The sequence below is a fragment of the Pyrus communis genome, chromosome 5 (assembly GCF_963583255.1).
Source record: "Pyrus communis chromosome 5, drPyrComm1.1, whole genome shotgun sequence".
In the NCBI taxonomy this organism is placed as follows: Eukaryota; Viridiplantae; Streptophyta; class Magnoliopsida; order Rosales; family Rosaceae; genus Pyrus; species Pyrus communis.
In genome coordinates, this window is record NC_084807.1 from 7,148,477 (window position 1) to 7,163,698 (window position 15,222).

Sequence of the window (15,222 nt, forward strand, 5' to 3'; positions counted from 1 at the left end):
ACACTATATCTGAAATAGACGAATTAAAATCTACTATCAGTTAGTTAATAGCCAGCGGCTATATCATTGAGCCACTAATCCCACTTTTTATACATGAACATGTAGAGCTCATGTTTATTCACGTCCCAAACATTGCTTAGGTTATTAGTAAAATTTCAAGTACATAATAATCATCGTACATGCATACAATCAATGTTACACCATTTATATGGTCAAACTTGCAATCTCTTATAATTAGGTTTTTAGTATGATCCACAAGTTGTCGGGAAATGAGTTAATACTGGATATTAAGCTTACTTAGAAAAATAAAGTTGAAATGAGAAGGCGAAGATTTCCAAATGCCAAGCTGGAATCGTGTATTTATAGAGTATGTTGGAGTGAAACATGGGCAAAATATGTTAGTGAAGAAAAATGATAGGAAATTCTCTTAAAAATGAGATTTTTCATGGATTCTCTAATATCTCATGTTTTTTGCACAATAAATTATAATGTTGACATGAAAATTCATATTAAACTGTGCGGTGGTAGAAATTCCATAAAAAATCTCTCTTTAAGAAAATATCCTTAACATTTCTTCTTTTAGTACTAAAAGTAACATCTCGGCATTTTATTGGGTTCATTACTCGGAAGCTTTCCCAAACACATGTTCTGTTCATGTTATTCCCCTCCCTCCGAAAAAATAAAAAATAAAAACCAAAACTACATTTACATCGTTGCCAGCATAATTTGGCATCTGAAAAAAGAATAATCCCTTTGCAATCGAAAAATAAAAATGGAAAACCAAGACCAACCCTACTACCACATGTTCTCCATTTTGTGTGCATGGTAGTGGGCATCATGTAACTTTAAAATATGACTTTTATTTTTTAATAATACAATTTAATGATATTACTCTTCGTTTCTAAATGAGATATTTTGATTTGAATATCGTAAATGAAGAGTTTGATATTAATTTATTTTTCGCTCTTTAAGTAAATATATTATTGTATATAGAAAAAATTAATAACTTCCTTGAGCCCCTTGGTACGTGCCTTAGATCTAGGACTTCCGTTAATTAAAATTATACTAAAAATCACTATTATTGAGTATTGACAATTTGACATATACAAAACGAAGGGTGAGCCGGTGGGTCGGAACCATGCATTGTATTATATGCATATATATGCAAGGTTCTATAATTAGCATATCGAAATTCCTTTAAATTCATTTCATTTATTCTAAAAAAAAAAAAAAATTAATTTCAATAAATATAGATATACAATAACATAGATATCTATCGGTAATGGTTGACATGGGTATACAAGTCATGTTATACAGTTGACAAATGGTCGAAGCAAAAGTCTGCGCTTTCGTAGCAAAACATGGTCGGGGTGGTGTGGCAACACGAACAACTGTGACAAATAAGGCAAGAATTGGGAGGGTGCTAAGCATGGGGCTTGTCATGCAGACTTTCGAGTTTGGGCTTGTTTTTACTACTTCGAATGTTAAGAAGCATGAAATAGCTTCAGTGCCACTGCGTATTGCTGTTGCGCGATCGTAGTGCTAGTCTTATTAACTTTTTCGCATGTCGTCCTGTTCAAATAAGAGTTGTGGCTTGTTTTGTCACTAGCTAGCTAGTTGCTGCTATAGTACTGCTCAATAAATGTTTCTGTTGAATCAAATAGAGTACCTGGATTTGTATCCTTATCATGTGTGTATTCCATATACGTACAATATTAGAGTAAGAATGGCAGAATGTGCATGGGTCATGATCATATGCATGCTTTCTGTACAGCAATCTGCAATATAAGTTCAACTAATGGCTGTTATCTGGCTTGGAAAGGATTTGGAAGTAATTTGATCCCAGTAGTTTGATCGAAGTTTCACTTTTTTACATTTATTTCACAATTTAACACCAGTAATATAGGAACTTTTGCAACTCAAGGACAATCAATCGCTTAATTACCTAATCAAATTAATTTTTTTTTCCTTCGAGAAATTAGCACGTGTGAAACCTCAGCAAAACTACATGGACCAAAATAAGTAGACCTCAAAATTTATTCCGTCAAATTTGCATACCTAATTAATATTCTATACAGAAATTAAGCGACTAGATATTAACCCAAAATGATAAGAATACAAAAACCGAAATTTAATCGCTAAGAAATTAAGTGATTAACATCATAATCCCACACTTGAATCAATATCGTTCATCAACCTGGGCAGAATTACAACGATATCTTGATCTAATATAATTAACCTAGATAAGTCAAAGATATATTCAACAGCAAACTTTCCTGCTAGTTTATTTTGTACTGACACTGTATCAGATGATTGCCCCGTAAATGTTATGTTTCTAGCTTAGAACTTCAATAGATTAAGTTTTAGGTCAGTCTTTTTTAAGCAAATTTTCTCACGCTTATAGTTAAGGTTACCATATATACATACAAGCATAACTGTATATATATTTGCAAGTAAAACCACTGCTTTTATTTATTTATTTTGAGTTCCACTGCATTTTATTAAGATAAACTATTAGAGCAGTTCCACCATGGGCAATAGTCTGGTGGAATGGCTCTCAAACAGTGCCAGAAAGCCTGAGCAACTTGGTCCAGCGTGTGCTGGCGATGGAGCCCGAGCGGGCCCGAGGGAGAGGCCCGGCAGGAGTTGCCAGCCCGAGAGCCCGAAGGGCATGTGATGCAAGGCTAATGTCTGGGCGACGTCAGCCACGTGGTGGATGGACTTGGACTTCACTTTCTTTCTCTCAACCTTCATAGTTCTTGAACGACGTCGTCGTCTCATAGTGGATGGGCGGCGGTGACGACCACTCTCCCCAATGCCTCCTCCTCCCTTCGCAAAACAATGCCCAGCTGGAGTCCTCCGCATCCGGGACACGTGTCCCACAAACTTGCCGGAGTTTGCTCCGAGGAGGTGACCAAAAACTGGTCAAGGTTTTAGAGAAATTGCAGGGGGTTAAATCTCTAGTTTTGAACTGAAAAAACACCACAAATCTTATCCCAATCAACATTAAGACATAATGAAACAAGATTTGCATAGAGAACCTCACCTGGGTTTGAGTGATGGTCCGATGACGCAGGCAACGGTATAGCTAAGATCCTTTAGTCCCATAGATTAAGGTTTCGTGGTTTTGGAGTTTGATTTGTTTAATTTTCAAAGAGGAAAGTGGGTGAGAGCTCTAGGAGCTCTAGAGAGAGAGAGAGAGAGAGAGAGAGAGGAACTTCAGAAAAATGGAGAGAAGTGAGAAAGATGAGTGGAAAGAGAGGGAGTGACGTGAGGGAGTGGAGAGTGCACGGGAAAATTCCAAGCAAGTTGTAAAAAATACTATTATTTTACTTACCTATTGCCAGGGCTATTCAGTGTAGGGGTGCAGATGCAAAAGGCAATTATTATTCACTAGGTGGATTAAATAGTGGATAGCCCTGGGGACCTTTTCCACAGTGGAACTGCTCTTATGCTTTATCAGTAGAAATTAAAGTACTATATTGTAACTACAAAAAAATAAGTACTATATTATATTGATTAATAATATTGCTTTAAACCTAATCTAGCTAAATCCGATAGGCATTAGGAAAATTAAGCAGACCCAGATCATCTCTAATTTACTTGTTTCTTACTTTCATGGCAAAAAGTACTTCTTCAAGTCACACTAACTATTAATGTGACTGACATAATCAATAATCAAGGGTAATTTAATTATTCATCGTCAAAAGGTACTGCTAACTAGCCACATATTCTAAAGCATTAGTGAAATTTCTGATTGGATCAAGGTTAATGTTTGACTTAATTGCTATCATTAGATATGCCTCGAGCAAAAGAAAAAGATAGTTGGACTATATTGGGATAATTCCAGGATTTTAAATTTGAGTTCTTCAAGTGTGCAATAAATCTAGTGATGAAGAAGATAAGGCTTGGCCTCATTTCGGTTAGCCTTTGCGGGCTTTATAATTTGGTGGTGGTAGCTTGTAGTTGCTCATTCACTTCATCTGTTCAATTCAGGAAGCAAGGCATCTTTATAGTTTGGTATATGCATGACATACTTTAAGCAGTTTTATCTTTTCAAGAAACTAAAATACATAGGCTCTGTTTGATAACCATATGTAGTGTTTTATGACAAAAATTTACAATGTAATTGGTGGTGAAACCACTTAATATAAGTTTATTTAATGGGAAATTTTATTTGAACCTATCTAATTTCACTCTACACCCAACTTAAATTTTAAATTTTAATTGTCATTTTTATCCTATTGCATAATTACCATTAAGTACAAGATGAAATTAATAATAAAACTAAAAGTTATCAATAAACCCATACTCAATAATCAAACTCTACCATCACTTAATCTTTATCCTATGTTCATTTTGACTAATGGATGATGATTTTGAAGTTCCGAATCCTTCAACTAAGATATAAATCAATTTATGCATGTTTTTTTTCATTTGATTTTAATTTTTTTTAGAGTTTGAAAGTATATTGCTTGCAAAGAAGATCTTTGTTAATCCGTGGATAAATTTCTCTATAGGACTCATAACTCTTCCAAAAGGCATTGGGAATTCAATACTACCACCAACTAAAACATAAAAATAATGAAGCTAAAATGCTAGTAAATAGCTTGGCATATACATAAGAAAAACAGACAAGGTAAAAACAACTGGAGTGAAAAAATGTATTTGAAGTTCTTGAAAGCAGCAGTGTCATCCATTAACCAATGCGAGAAAAAAGAAGAAGATTGGGACATTGATGATAAAGATTATCATCCGTCCTATACCAATAAGAACAATGTATATCATTGTGACTATATTTTCAACTCTAGCGAGAAAAAAGAGAAGAGGATCACCATCCTGCATGGGCACTTTCTTCTTAAGAAATATTGGAGTAGCAGGTTCGCACACTTAAGAATCAGATATGAAAATAATTTCAAAAACAGAGCTGTCTCCATCTGATTTTGGGTTTATTTTCTAAATGGTTGTAAAGATAAATTTATATATTGAATTGGGTTCGTGAGGGTAGTTTAGGTAGATACTTGGGTTTAAAGAGATATTGATAGTTTAATTGAAATTAATATGGGTGTAGAGAGTCAATTGAGTGCAAAAAGAGGTTATATGGGTTTAAATAAAATTTCCCTTATTTAATTTTGTCACGTCTTCGATCTAGGATTTTACATTTTTTAACACTCCCTCTCATGTGGGACCACTATTAATGGCTTCAACATTAATAGGTGTGGTGTTTTATCACAAAATGTCACATACTCACAATGCAATTAGCGGTGGAACCACTCAATATAAGTTATATTTAATTTTGTCACATCTTTGAACTAAGACTTTACATTTTTCAACACTCCCTCTCACGTGAAACCACTCTTTAGTGAGTTACACGTGCATCCAATTACACATCGTTACCCCTTTATTCTTGTTATTTTCTTAAGTTAATTCGGGCAAGGAGATATTCAACATTCACAACTTAAAGGTCGGGGTGGTCAAGGTCAATTCACAAGAGTAGTCATGGTCGGGTTAGGTTTAGACTAAGGTGGACTGGTTTAAATTAAACTAAGGTGGACTAAGGTGGACTGGTTTAGACTAAATTTTAGGGACTAAGGTGGACTGGTTTAGACTAAAGTAAGCCTATCTCCAACCGAAGGGTCTAGAGGGCCAGAAGGCTGAAAATAGCCTGAAAACCGTCTCCAACCAAAGGCTAGGGCAGAGGGCTGTGGAATCTGAGAAGGCCCTACGGAATCGGAGAGGGTTGGAGGGCTGGCTGCCCAGGGTTGGCCAGAAAAAATATCTTTCTTGTCGGTATGCTTAAGAAAAAAAATTCAAATGCAACGGTTAGTTGACGTTAGCTAGCCGTTGCATTTGAATTTTTTTTAATAGTTTTATTATTATTTTTTTATTTACAAAATTTTTCCTATAACATCTATTTTTCATATTTTTTTTAAATTCCATTTTTTTCTATAACTTCTATTTCACAAATATTTTTTTTAAATTCCAGTTTTTTCCTATAACTTCATATTTTTTATACTCCTACGATGGCGGATGATGAAGATGATGTTGATTATGGATATTAAATTTAAGTTGTTGTAGTTTTTAAATTTAAGTTAATGTTGTTTTCGAATTTAATTTGTAGTTTTTAAATTTAATTTGTCGTTTTTTAATTTTAGTTGTAGTTTTTAAATTTAAGTTGTTGTTGTTTTTAAATTTAAGTTGTTGTAGTTTTTATATTTAAATAATAAATTATGTGGTATGGTCCTTGGTTGGAGACGGTTTTTTGTGACAGGGCCAAAACGAGCCCTCTGGCCCTTTGGCCCTCGGTTGGAGACAGAGGCAAATATATCACTGTACTGTTCATTAAAATATTAATATCTTGGAGGGCCAGAGGGCTAAAACGAGCCCTCTGGCCAGCCCTTAGTTGGAGATGGCCTAAGCTGGACTAATTTAGTGAAGCGTTTGGTTCAGTGTTAGACTAAGAAGCAAGATATTTAACAAACTCTAAAATTATATTATTTTAATGCATGTCTAGATTTTTTTTTATAATCAATTATTCATTTTTTTTTTCTTCTAGAAACCCTTTTTCTAGTGCTCTGTCTTCTTTGCCTCTCCACTCCCCCTTTTTCTACATCCGTAACCTCAATCCTCTTTGCCTCTTGATTTTTTCCTTCATCAAGCTTGGCCTGAACATCTGTTGCTTTCCTAGAATCCGTTTATAAAAAATCAACCGATGAAACACCTTTCAAAATCCCATTTCCTTTCATGCAATTCCCCAGTTCTTACTAATTTCCATTCCATTTTCTTTCCTTTCTTTCTCTCAAATTTCTCACCAACTAAACACCTTTCAAAATCCCCAATTCCAAATAATTGCACCTTGTTTGGCGTACCGGATTCAGATCATAGTCCGCTGAAAGAGACAGAGTCGAAAATTGAATTCCAGTGACGGAGCGTGACTGATGGGGGAAAAATCAGCAAAAGCGGGGTGGTTGGTAAGTGAGAATATTAAGGGTGTTTTTGAGAGAGAGAGAGAGAGCGATGGGTGTATGTGCGAGATTTGAGATGCCAAAGGACCCAGATGGTGGAAGAGCCCAAATCACTGACCCAGATGAAAAAAAATCCTTATTTTCAAGGATTGTGATCTTGTAAGTTCGAACGAGGCACAAGGTTTGGATGAGCCAAACGAAGTAGCGAAAGGGTCATAACAGTCTTGGGATATTTGGAGGGTCTGGCTAGTGAGAGAGTCAGTCGGAGCGAGTCCGACTTAATCTCATTAAACCTAATCCTTCATCCTAACAAACATGGGATTGCAATAATAGCTAAGCCAATCCAGTCCAAGGAGAGTTAGTGAGCCCAAGCAAACGCACCCTTAAAGACTTAAAAGGGAATCTTTGTGTCTCTAAATGTATATTGTCTCTAATGAGAGAGTCCTTATAGTCGAATCCCTAAATTTGAGGTTTTTACATTTTTATGTGATAATTTGATTAGGTGCACATTTTTTTTGAATTAATTTAACATTACGTTCTTGTAAAATATTTTTGTGAACATTTTAACCAAAAATAATTCAAATTCTGACACCAATTTTTTTCTTCATGAAAACGTAACTGGAATGAGCAAATTGAGTACAAGTGAACTGAGTATAGGAGATGAAGTTGTGGTAAGTTTTGGTTAGATAATTTGGTATTTATAGGAATGATGAGAGAATAACATTAGAGAGTAACCGAAATTGGAACTGTTAACCTTTCAACAGAAGCAATATAAAAAGAGAAGAAAAAAAAATTGAAAACAAACATAGGAGAGTAACCTAAATGAAACAGATATTTAATTGGAACCGTTGATCTTTCAATGGTAAAAAATTTGAAAAGCAAGAATCAATCTGGACCCTGTATTTTAAACGATTGAAAAAAAAATAAATAAATAAATAAAGAAAAAAGACAAGGCCATGTGACTGGACCCAAGCCTACTTTTCCACTTAAATTGTCATATTGGGTCCACCATTTCAGTCCCTATATTTGGATACAAATACCAAGTATCCGGCGAGTCCCTATACTTTAGGGACTCACTTTCTGATCCATTGGAGATTCATTTTATCCCTATATTTGTTTTATATTCATTTTATGCGGTGGTTATCCATATATAAAGACTCCACTAGAGATGCTCTAATATCACAACAATCTTTGTATTTTTTTAAGAAAACCTCGACCATACGAGGTGAATTTTATTGAATAAAAAAAAGAAAGTTACACATTTTTAGGAGGAACATAAAACAAAAAAAAGGGGGGGGGGGGGTGGGAGAACTTCTCCAAAACAAGGCCTAAAATATAGAATACAAACAAGCTTGGAAACACCTAAACACATAATGTTAGACAATCTGTAAGTTGTAAGCTAAGAAAATCAGAATCCAGTGAAGCTAACTTGTGAGCTGGGATGCATACTGATTTGAAAATCGAAAACCATAAGCTAAGAAAATCAGAATCCAGTGAAGCTAGAATTGCCGATGTTGGTGAATCATTCCACACCAAGGTTGAGGAGCCAAGCTCATGTTAGCAATCCGAGACATCATTTTCTTCCTGGTAAATGTGAGAGCAATAAAAAGTCATCATCAGGATTCCAGATGTGAGCCAAATAAGTTAACTATTGTGTACAAAGAGGTCATGGAGGGACAAAGTCATCCGAGCAAAGACAAACGAGGACACTAGAAGAACCACATTCCAATCAAAAAGTTTGTCAACCCCTATGATAAGCAAAATAAACATCAAGAATAGTTGATAATTATTCCGCAAAACCGGAATTGTTATGGCCAATACCTTGGCAAAAACCACCAAAAAATTAATCATGCGAATCCCTAAAAACTCGCCCACAAGTAGATTTCCCTTTAGCCAAACCATCAATGTTAAGCTTAACCCAAGGATACCAAGGCGGAGACTAAAGCACAATAACAAGAGCTTTACAAAGGATAGGTTGGATATCCAAAGATGAAATTATTCGAATACCAAACTATAAGAGTATCCGGGGATAAACTTCCCAACATGAATGAGCTCGGACATAATAAACATGCATAGGTGGTGTAAAGAAACTGGTCTATCCTAAAAAATAGACTTATTTCATGCTTTCCAAATAGTAACAACAGTAAAAAGGCTTGCAAAAATTTAGAGATTGTGTAACATATAAGAGAAAGGCTTATGCACGAAAGTATCCCAAAATATTGCCAAAAAACCAGAAATTAATGGGCAAGGAAATACCAAATTGACAAGCCAAACATGTCCAAATTTGCTTTGATAAAGGACAACGAAAGCAAAGATGAGTATCAGATTCCTAGATCAGAACCATTACACAAGCGACAAACAGATGCCAAACAAATACCTCGTTGTTGAAGTGCAGCCTTAGTGGGAAGTAAGTATGGTCAATGGTTATGGCGAACGGGTAACCACGGTTATTTACTCTTAACCATTTAAGCTCTTACTTGTATAACCGTTTACCCATTGGGTAATTGCATAAACGGGTATACCCATACCCATAATCATTTTATAAACGATTAACTATTTAACTGTTTACCCCGTTGGAGTCAGTGTTAAATCGACAAAACTATTTTGGCGGAGATGAGAAAGGGGGCATCGGGGAGAGAGAGGAGCGGGGTTGGGAGAGGTCAAAATGTTTTTAGGGTTTTTAATTTTAAACTTCCAAAATTTTACAAATATTAAAACAAATGGTTAAATGGGTACCCGTTTGTAACCACAGTTAATACTCATAATCACCCATTTATATTTCACAAATAAACGGTTTTATCCATAACCGTTTGTTTATTTTGTTGCAGTCCTATTGGAATAGGAATGTGATTGTGTAAATCCTAGTAGATATGAAAATTTATCTTATATTCCTATTAGGAGTGGATTACCTATTAAATGTTGTAATCCTAAGGGGGTAAAGAATTAACCTTCCCTACTACTATAAATAAAGGCACAATGGGGTGGAATAACACACACCCACAATTACACTCTCTCTCCTTCTCTCTCTATGCCGCACCCTCTTTCTCTTTCTGACCTCCATAATTGTTCAGTAAATTATACATACAACATATTTATTTATTTATATGGTTACTCATAACTGTAACCGTAAATTAATGAGCGGGTACCTATACCCACGGATATTTTGTCCATCCCTCATGTGAAGTTTGTCATGAGACAACCGTCAAACCAAAATAGAGAGTCGTGGAGGGATGAAAGAATGCCATTTAACTTTAGCCTAAGCGCAATCAAAATGTTTACTTCAAAGAAGCTCATGCCCAAAAGAAAATTAAAATTGCCCCAGTAGAGGAGGATAGTTACTTTTGTCATCTTCCACTGTTAAAAAGGAGAGGAAGTGTTACAGGAGAAATGACGGGAAATAAAGAAGGATTGATAATCAAATCCTCCAACCATATTTATCAAACCAAAAGAAAACTGACATTCCATAATCAATAAGCCAACGACTATGATTATTTAAATAGGGTAAAGCACGCTTCAAACCATACCACACTGAAGATCGCAAGTAGACATCTTTTTTTTTCTTTTCCATATGGTGCCAGAGGAACACGTTGACGTGCAAAAAAAACCCCACAAAAATGAAGATTGTGGAGGGCAACAACCTCGAGATGACAAATGAAGAGATTCGTCTAGTTGAGTTAAGTAAGTTTAGAACTCTGCTCAGAGCTTCTTCTACAAGACAAAATAAAAGTGGAGAAAATAAATCTTCCTAATGCACAACAACAAATCTTAGTGTAATTAGTAGTAGAATCACACGATATAAGTCATATTTTTATCATGTTTGCGACGCGGCTTTGCATGCTGCGATATTAATGCTGATCACGGTGAAATATAACGTTCTATTTCTACCTAATCTAGCATGTGGTGTTGTTGTGGTGTCTCTCTCATTTAAATTCACGTGACAATTGATTAACAACTCTCTAGATGATTTATTTTGACAAATTCGTGTGTGTCTAACAGAAATAACGAACATTGATCTTGTACGCATAGATAACTGTTGTAACAGAAAAGGAAAGAAAAGCTAACTACCTGTATACTACGTACCCATCCCAGATAATAAGAAAATCATTCAAGCACATATGGAATGGCTCTTAAAGGTGACTTTGAATTGACCACTTGACCTACAATAATATTGGATAAATAAGTTACCAATTAAGTTACGAAAAAATATTGAATGGGTTAATTGTACCTAGCTTTCTTCCAAACTGTGCAGAATTATATGGAAAATAGGCCAATTTTGATGACCTCGTGGACTTCCATCTACGAAATAAGCCAACTGTGTGTACAATGCACGCATATAATTCATAACATCTAGGCACGCATAAACACGCGTTTAAGTAGTATATAAACAGGTGCTTGCTGTGTTTCTTTTCATCAAATCAGAGAGATTATATTGGTTCTTCTCCAAAATTGAGAATTCTTTAAGTTTTTGATATATATAGTGAAAAAAATTGGGTTGTAAAAGAAGAGAAACAATGAGTAAAATCATGTGTGGCAGTTCCCTTCTAAGGTTGTCAATATTAGCATGGATGTTGGCAATGGCCACAGCACAAGTCGCGTCTTCACATAATAACTACGCAGATGCATTGTCAAAGTGTCTTTTGTTTTTTGAAGGCCAAAGGTCGGGAAAGTTACCACCTTCACAACGAATCACTTGGAGGAAAGATTCTGCTCTAAAGGATGGCTCTGATGTTGGTGTAAGTCTCTCTCTCTCTCTCTCTCTCTCTCTCTCTCTCTCTCTCTCTCTCTCTCTCTCTCTCACTCTGAGTTAATCAATTAATCGCAATACATTGTCCGAAACAGATACTTGTTGACTATTTAGTCTACAAAAGTCAACAATGATCATAAATTTTGGAAAGAAAAAAAAAAAACAATAACCATAAATTAATGACTTGCTTGGTTGTGCTTTTAGACTGGCTAAAAACGATTTAAGCTATAAAAAGTCTTTTTAGCAGTGTTCGACAAAAATAAACTGTAATTACTTTAATTACGGTTTATTAAAAGTACTTTCAAATGATTTATACATAAGCACCTACTATAGCTTCATCAAATTAAGTGTTTCTCTAAGAAGCAAGGAATCGAGAACACAGAAAAGGAGAAGTAAGCAAGGATCAACTAGCCCTTTAGTTAATTTGATTCTCGATTTTCAGGTGTTTGCTTAAGAATTTTGAGAAACTCACATTTTTATTTTGATGAAATGATTCTCATGCCCATGTTTTAATTAGTGAACATACAGCACTCAAGAATCAGAATGATTCAAATTTCCTATTCCCTATAAGTAAACATGCTTAATTTCATGAACCACTCAAGAGTACGTGGAAGCGCTTAGAGTTTGATAAAGGTTTTGTATCAAGTACTACCTAAATGCATAAATTATATATGCTCTTTTTCCATCCAAAGATGGATCTTGTAGGAGGTTACTATGATGCCGGTGACAATGTGAAGTTCAACTTTCCCATGGCATTCACTACAACAATGTTGTCATGGAGCGTTCTAGAGTTTGGACAATCAATGGGCCCGGAGCTTCCATTTGCTTTGGAAGCTATAAGATGGGGGACAGATTATTTGCTTAAATCCACAAATGTACCTGATTCTGTTGTTGGCGTTGTTGGTGACCCCAATAGCGACCACACTTGTTGGGAAAGACCTGAAGACATGGACACCCCTCGAACCTCTTATGTAGTAACTAAAGAAAAGCCAGGCTCAGAGGTTTCAGCTGAGATTGCAGCTGCACTCGCAGCTTCTTCCATGGTGTTTAAAGATTCGGACAGATTCTACTCGGCTTTGCTTCTTAACCGGTCTATTCAGGTATACAATATTTTCTTTCTAGACTTGTAAATGTATTGTGAGTCAATTAATCTGTCTCGCATATCCAGACAACAATCAATCTGATGATTCTGATCGAGATTCAGAGTCTCATAATAAAAAAATTCCAAGCATTAGATAGCATTGTACTTATGTTTTGTGCTATGTATATTGAAACTTTTTAGGTTAATTTGTATGGTTATTAATCAGGTGTTTGAATTCGCGGATAAGTATAGGGGGTCTTACAATGACAGTATTGGTGAAGGAGCATGCCCATTTTACTGCGACTTCAGTGGCTACATGGTATATAACTGATTGATCATGGGACCTTATAATTTGTTTTCCAAATTTAATTACATGTCAAAAATTTTGATACGGTGTCGTGTTAAATAAACTTTTGTCAGCATAAACAATTTTGTGCGACTAATAAAACAATTGTTGCAGGATGAACTGCTCTGGGGAGCTGCGTGGTTATACAAGGTAACCAAGGCACCATATTACTGGGACTATGTCCTAGCTAACATACACTACTTGGAGTCCACTGTAATAAGAAAGGATAATGGCGGTCCGTACTTAACTGGTTCTGTCACTGAATTTGGATGGGATTCAAAACATTCTGGCATCAACATACTTGTTTCTCGGGTCAGTTTTCAGTTAACACCATTTTCTTCATCTCTTCTCTTTTGATCAACCTACGTTAGGTTTTCAATCCAGCCAAATTTTCTTTTCTTTTATTTACTTTGTTTGCAGTGGGCGATGACTGATCCCAACATTTCTAGTCCCTTTATTCGCAAGGCGGACGAGTTAGTATGCTCTATTTTGCCTGAATCACCTGCTCCAAAATCAGTCACATTTTCACCAGGTAGTTCCCTATAATTGACCCAACTATTTATGTCATTAGTTTTCCAAAATGTGAATCACTATCGTAAAGTATTCAAAATATGTTAAAGACGAAAAATGTTAGTCACACTCTTACTTTGTCACCGTACATTTATTTATGTGCGTATTTTGAAATAGTAAAACTAATGAATTTATATATAAAATTTTCCAGCATTTATGCATATCACACACACACACGTGCGTAAAAGATCGGTACGTATTTTCCCTATCTTGATATATTAATTTTCTACTTTCATATATATATATATATATCAGGTGGGCTATTGTTCAAACCTGGAGGAAGTAACCTGCAACATTCAACATCCTTATCATTTCTTCTTTTAGTTTATGCTGGCTACATGAAAGCTGCCAACAAAGTTGTGATCTGTGGCAACAATGTTATTATCACTCCAGATAGGCTGGTGAATTTCACCAAAGGACAGGTACATATACGTCTCCATATTTGTCAAAATGTCCGGTCTAAATTTACAGTCTAGCAACATATGTGTAAGTCCAGCCGCAACATATATCATCATCTGTATGCGCAAACAAACCTATTAGATTTTTAATTGTTACATTATAATTTGTGGCTGAAAGTTAATTGGTAATTTTAATGCAGGTTGATTATATACTAGGAAGCAACCCATTGGAGATGTCATACATGGTTGGATTTGGGCAAAAGTTCCCTCAGAAAATACATCACCGGGGATCAGTGATACCTTCCATGGATAAGCACCCACAACACATGCAGTGCCATGAAGGAGACTTGTATTTCAAAAGCACCGATCCAAACCCTAATTTATTAATAGGTGCAGTTGTGGGAGGGCCTGCTGAGAATGATACATTTCAAGACTCTCGATATAATGTTCCACAATCGGAGCCAACCACATATATCAATGCACCTTTTGTGGGTGTATTGGCTTACTTCAAAGTTTGAGCTTTCCTAATTTTGTGTAGGACAATTTGGAGGAAGTGATTATTAGCCATCCTAAGCAATTCATCATTGGAAAGATCAAGAGTATGAGTTGATGTAGTTCCTTATCATTTGTCAAAGATTATTAGAACCTACATAAAGAATGTGATGATCCTTTAGAATTATTATTTACCTTCTGGTAAAAAAATTGATCCTTTCTTCTATCTGTTTTTTTATACAAAGGTTATGTGGTCGTTGTCCTCCTACTATTGTTTTTACAAATAAATAAAATTTAGTGTTGTAGGAAATTAAGAACTTATTCAGCATAGCAAGAGGCTTGTAGCTCAGTGAATCAAAAGTATTGTTAACTCTTGCATCTTAATTCCCGAGTTTGATTGCTCCACTCTGATATCTCGTTTGTTTAAGAAAAGACTTTATCACTTTAAACAAAACTAGAAAGAAAACAATTCACGAGTTATACTTAGTATAAACACCCATCCAGATAATGCCATCCACCTCAGCTTTGGGATGACTTAATCCAATAAAGACATTACCAGCCAAGTTTAACGTTAATTATGTATCTAATAAGCAACTGCCATGCCCATATAATGATAGCAGATCTTG

General features: G+C 35.4%; 1 protein-coding gene across 1 annotated transcript; it reads left to right on the top strand.

Moving 5' to 3' along the window:
• Positions 1-11,557: 11,557 nt before the first annotated feature.
• On the top strand, positions 11,558-14,622 carry LOC137734216 (endoglucanase 4-like). Its single transcript, XM_068473516.1, has 7 exons — positions 11,558-11,698; positions 12,402-12,809; positions 13,017-13,109; positions 13,251-13,448; positions 13,557-13,668; positions 13,962-14,128; positions 14,305-14,622. The coding sequence occupies exons 2-7, from the start codon at positions 12,402-12,404 to the stop codon at positions 14,620-14,622; spliced, it is 1,296 nt and encodes a 431-aa protein (XP_068329617.1). The 5' UTR covers positions 11,558-11,698.
• The last annotated feature ends 600 nt before the right edge of the window (positions 14,623-15,222 follow it).